This window comes from Echinops telfairi, unplaced genomic scaffold, assembly GCF_000313985.2.
Source record: "Echinops telfairi isolate 266 unplaced genomic scaffold, ASM31398v2 ScPeMD7_23;HRSCAF=83, whole genome shotgun sequence".
NCBI lineage: Eukaryota > Metazoa > Chordata > Mammalia > Afrosoricida > Tenrecidae > Echinops > Echinops telfairi.
Genome location: NW_022103920.1, coordinates 71,542,376 through 71,547,769, shown reverse-complemented (window position 1 = coordinate 71,547,769; position 5,394 = coordinate 71,542,376). Strand labels below are relative to the sequence as shown.

Genomic DNA, 5,394 nt, shown 5'->3' with positions numbered 1-5,394 from the left:
TCTATCTATCTATCTATCTATCATCATCATCTATAGTCTTTTTTAGGTCCCATAATACATGAGGTGGTTTACAAAAAGTCCATGGAAAATGGAGTTTAAAAGTGGGATTTTCTTATGAGCTTTTTTGAGCCTTGTATTTTGATGACATGGAATTACTCTTTCAAATCAACATCCAAAGTAAACTCTAAACACAATAACACACTTTGGACATGTTGTCAAGAGAGGCCAGTCCTTAGAGAGGGACGCCACACTCTGTGCAGTAGAGGAGCGTGTAAAAGAGGGAAGACCTCCCATGAGATGGATTGGCACAGTGGCTACCACAAGGGCTTCAAATAAAGAACGATTGTGAGGATGGCACAGCGCCAGGCAATGTTTCCTTCTGTTGCACAGAGGCTTGCCAGGGGTCACAACACACTCAAAGGCACCTAACAACAACAACAACAAAAAGAACATGGTATTCCAAGTGGCTAGCGTTAACTTTTACTTTCTGCCTCATAAAGGAGCTCAGGTATGGTTGCAGCATAAGCATGGGGCTACTAACCAGAAGGTAGGTGGCGGTTCAAAACCCACCAGCTGCTCCACTAGAGAAAGAAGCCATTCTGCTCCCATCTGCCCTGCCTTGTAGTACGGCTGTGAGTTAGAACTCTGTCAACAGCAGGGGTTTAGTGTTTGCTTGGTTCTGATTCACAGGCATGGAATGCATTTGAATGGCATCCTTTGTTATAAATGGGTAAACAGAAGCTCTCGAAGGCTGCTGTCAAGGTCATTCCAAGTCACACCGAAGTCAGAATGACAAATACCTTTGGTGATTTCCCTAAGTATCTTCAAATCAAAATAACTAACATTTTCATTTTAAAAGAGAACAAAGGTAATTGAGATAGTTCATTCTGCACCGGGTATATAAAGCCTTCACTAGATGTTGAATCAATAACTAGATGTGACTCATAGCACCTATAGGACGGAATAAAATTGCTCCATAAAATTTCCAAGTACATCTTCACAAAAGTTCAACTGTCATCTTTCTCCTGCATGTTAGCTAGTGGGTTCGAACCACAGACCTTTCAATTAGCAGTTCAAGTTTAAATCCCTGCACCATCAGGACTCCTTTATCATGTGTATATGTTGTCATTGCTGTTAGAAGCTATCCAGCTTGTTCCAACTCATGGCAATCATACGCATAAAACAAAAACACTGCCAGGCCCTGGGCCATCCTGGGCCACATTCGTTACTGTGCTTGAACGCACTGTTGTAGCCACTGTATTAGATGGTTTTGTTGAGTGTGGTCCTCTTTTTCTCTGGGTGGTAAACACAACTGTTTATTTTACAGACAAGACAATTCAGAACTCATCTCTTAAATGAAAGATCTTAAAATTACTTGTCCAAAACTTTTTGGGGTTAGCCAAGGCATGAGCTCTGTCATGTTAAAGCAAGTGGCCGAAGACACAGTACCCAATAAAGCTTGCAAGCATGTAGTAACTTTTTATTTTGCATAGGAGCATATAAAATATTTCAACATTATTCAGGGTGGAATTAAAACACATTTTCAAAGAAATGTTGGTCACAACTTCAGGGAGTGATAAGTGATTTAAACATTAGTTTAATTTTGCAACCAACTGTGTTTAGCATACTGTACTTGAATAAAACAAATAAAACAATTTTATGTAAGAGATTAATATTTTAGTAGTATATTTTAACTGTTGCTCACAGCTACCCAATTACAGCCTGATACTATGATAAAAGAGCTCTGGCAAGATTCCCTTTGTTTTACAAACTAATGCAAATAAAGAAAACAAGTCATAATGTCCTGTACTAAAGAGGCTTTTTTTTTTTTTTCCTTTTCCCTACTGGGATGAGGTGTTTTCCAGTTCTCGCTCAAGCATTTAATTTCGGTTCTGGAAATGGTTATGCTGTGCCCCTTGCTAGCGAGGAGCAGATAGTATTAGCAGCTTGCAGTTTGTTTATGGAATAATAAAGATCACCATACTCATTTAGTGTTAGGAATATGGCCTGATTCCCCTGAATATTATTTTCAGTGAAATCCAGAAACTGATTCTCCGGCTGCCCTTCCGGTCTCTGTCACTCTCCAGCTGCTTTCTCCATTGGATTCGGAGTGATTCTGCAGGACAGGGAGGCCTGGCCCTGCGGGTTCGAGACTCTCACTCTTCATGGGCGTGGAAAGCCTTCTCTTTCTCCTGTGGAGGGGCTGGGGGTTTCTGATTGCCTCTCGTGCGATTAGCAGCCCAACTGTTAACCGTATGTTACTAGGGCTCCTTTGGGGAATATAACTTCTGTTCAAAAGGAAATAAATGTACTTTGCGAAAGCTAATCTCAATATTGGACTGTGGATCCACACGCACCCACGCACTGCACATTTTAGAGGGTGCTTTGTTTACTGGAAGGTAACTGGGGTGTGGCCTCAAAGATGTCTCGGGTTATTTTCAGTTCAGACACTTCATGATGAAAATGGGAAGGGTGAGTGGAATGTGTTAACTGTGAAAAGCCAGGAAGATAGCTCCTCCCAGCACACCTCTTCTCCTTTATGGGCACAAGACGGAAAGAGTGACTGTCTTCATGCCTGGCCTTCCTGGAAGTAGTGACGTGAATGACATTTTCCTACAGGATTTCAAAAGGAGAAGCAGTGTTGATTTTGTGGGTCATCTTTTCGTTTCCAACTTCCTAAAGACATGGAGGGCCGGTGGCACTACTCCATAGACTCTCCTGAGATGGGATCTATGGAAATGGATCCGCTGGTCATTTTTCTCACGGAGCGGCTGACGGGCTTGAGCTCGATCGTTTCCCACCCAACCAGAAGGTTCCTTTAGGGGGCGTATCAGGAAACGGCTGTGGGTCAGAGACGAAGGAGTCTAATGATTCTACCTGCTGCTGGAGCAAACAGATAACAAAGCATGTGGCCCTCCCGTCCTGTGTAATCATGGTGACCCCACGCTGATTCCGGGACTCCAGGAGGGACCAAGCAAGCAGGTGCTGGTCAGACCATGCTGATGCATGATGCCCCCTCCCCACCCCCGTGTCTCGGAGTGGCTGTTTCGCATAGGTTTGCAGTGGGTGAATTTTTTTTTGGAAAGGACATCATGGTTTTCAACCATAGTGTCCCTTTAGTGGATTCAAAGCATCAATATTTCGATTCCTGTAGCACCCACAGACTCCGCAGAGGAGGGTACAGGGCACTACTTTTCCTGTGCAGCTTCCTCCGTGTCCTTCTTTTACACGAAGGCACGCATCGTCAGGATCCAGATAGGCGCACGTTCACTTGGCACAAACGGCCCGCATTCCACCATCTATGAAAGGTTAGTGGCTCGAATCCCCTCTGCAACGCCCCAGAAGACAGGCCTGCCAGTCAGCTCCACGGAAGATTGCAGCCGGGCAAGCCCTATGGAGGAATTCTGCTCTGTAGCACACGGGACCCTCATGGATCAAGATGGACTGAATCACCAAGGAAATAAATTGATAGCAGGCATGAATGCCTGGTAGATGCTTGCAAGTATTTGTCTACGCTCGTGAAGAGTTAAGGCCTCAGAAACCGCCGGACAGTTCTCTGCTGGCCTCGAGGGTGGCCACGGGTCAGCCAACTCCATGGCGGTGAGTCTTGGCTGAGAACCGCGACTCGAGTGCCTTCCTTACACAGTCAGAAGAAATGGTCAGCTCTCTTCCCAAGGACTCGATGCTACGAATTCGCCATTGTGTCTTTGATGAGCAGGGCACGCTAAGGAGATCGTAGGCCATTTTGCCAAGTTCTCAGCACTTTCCCCTTTCATTTGTTTTTAGAGTAATGAAATGAGTACTTCAACAGGATGCTTGTTCCAAAACGTGTAGGTCAGTTTGCTGCTGTGAAGGAAAGTATTCTGATGTTCAAAACACAGGGTTCTTTAGGCAAACGACATGTGACCCCAGCCTTTGGAAGTCAGGACCAGCCCCGGCAACCCCTTCACAGAGACAAACACTGCAGGACAAACTCGTGTTATGTGCAAGTCATCCCGAGGAAAGACGTCTGATCCAAGCTAATTTGATTGCTTAACTTCTTGGCTCTATTAAGTGCTGATAGGCAATTAAAAGCAACTTAATCCTCTCCTCCCTTTACCACTTAGCAAAGCAGTATTTCAGCTCTTCGCCATGAAGCTAATTTGCTCAGACATTTCCCAGCATATATTTGAATTTAAAAAGAAAAAAAAATCACCCAGAGAAAGTAATTAAAGATCATTTATGTCTTTAAATTAAAGATACCTTCTTGTCTTAGTGAGACCATACATTGGGAAAATATTACAAAGTTGAAGCAATTATCTCTGAAAGTTGGGAAATATGGCTTTTAGAAATCATGACAAAGTCACTGTTTCCTCAGTAATTGGAAGAATATTGAGCTGAGCTATCGAAGCATCTGCCTCCACGGTCCGCTTAGCTGCTACTCATGGTTTGTGATAACCAACCCCGCGTGGAGCTTCGCTGTGCTCTGGGCAGGTAACGTATTCGCTCATTGAAAGTGTGCCTGCATTTCCTTGACTCCAGATTCTCCATGAGATGATGGAAGAGATTGACTATGACCACGATGGCACTGTCTCTCTGGAGGAGTGGATCCAAGGAGGAATGACGACAATTCCACTCCTGGTGCTCCTGGGCTTGGAAAATGTAAGCATCTCCCCCCTCCGCCCCATCGCCCCCACCCCCCACCCCAGGAGGGTACACTGGTTTCTTGACTCCCATTTCCTTTAAATATTGAACAGATCATTTCCTACTATTCTGCATGTAAGTGGGTGCCTGGGCTTGTTAGTAATTATGCCTTGGAGTGATTTTACAATAACTCCTGGTGTGGTCATACCATGGAACTATTGATGAAGTTTAGCTGCTACCTGAAGATTTAATATGGAACATTCACATCTCATTTGCCCTGATCAAAAGGCAATCTTGTTTTTAAAGGAGCTCTGATGACACCATGATTGTCAAGCCTTGGCTGCAAAGCAAAAGTTAACACAACAGGTTTGGATGTAGTAGTCTTCTTCCACAAAGCTTCCAGCCTCCGTAACCCTATGGGGCAGTTCTACACCGTCCTATAGAGTCACTATGATTCAGAATACATTTAAGACCAAGGAGGGTTTTTTCCTGTTTTTTTTAAATGAATAGATAATTGATTTTCTTATATGACTTTCTGCAAGAGACTTTCAACCCCGATAGTATTGACTTTGGGGTTCTTGTGCCATTCCATTGCACTCCACCTTGGGTTCGCAACTCAGTGTGTGATCCAAGAGAGCAGTTGACCTCCTGTTCCAACTTCTCGCTACAGAGCAAACCAATAAACCTCACTGCTAGCGGGGCAATTCTGACTCACAGTGGCCCTATAGGACAGGGTAGTGCACTACCCCTGTTGGTTTCTATGACTTTGAC

The 5,394-nt window shown here is 44.3% G+C and overlaps 1 protein-coding gene across 4 annotated transcripts in view; it reads left to right on the top strand.

The window, feature by feature from the left end:
* Window positions 1-5,394, top strand: part of DGKB (diacylglycerol kinase beta) — a 788,541-nt gene that overhangs the window by 207,530 nt on the left and 575,617 nt on the right. For all 4 annotated transcript variants that reach the window (XM_045288861.1, XM_045288860.1, XM_045288859.1 and 1 more), the window contains one exon: window positions 4,522-4,641. In XM_045288861.1, coding sequence (XP_045144796.1) covers window positions 4,522-4,641 — 120 coding nt within the window. The remainder of the gene's footprint in view (window positions 1-4,521; window positions 4,642-5,394) is intronic.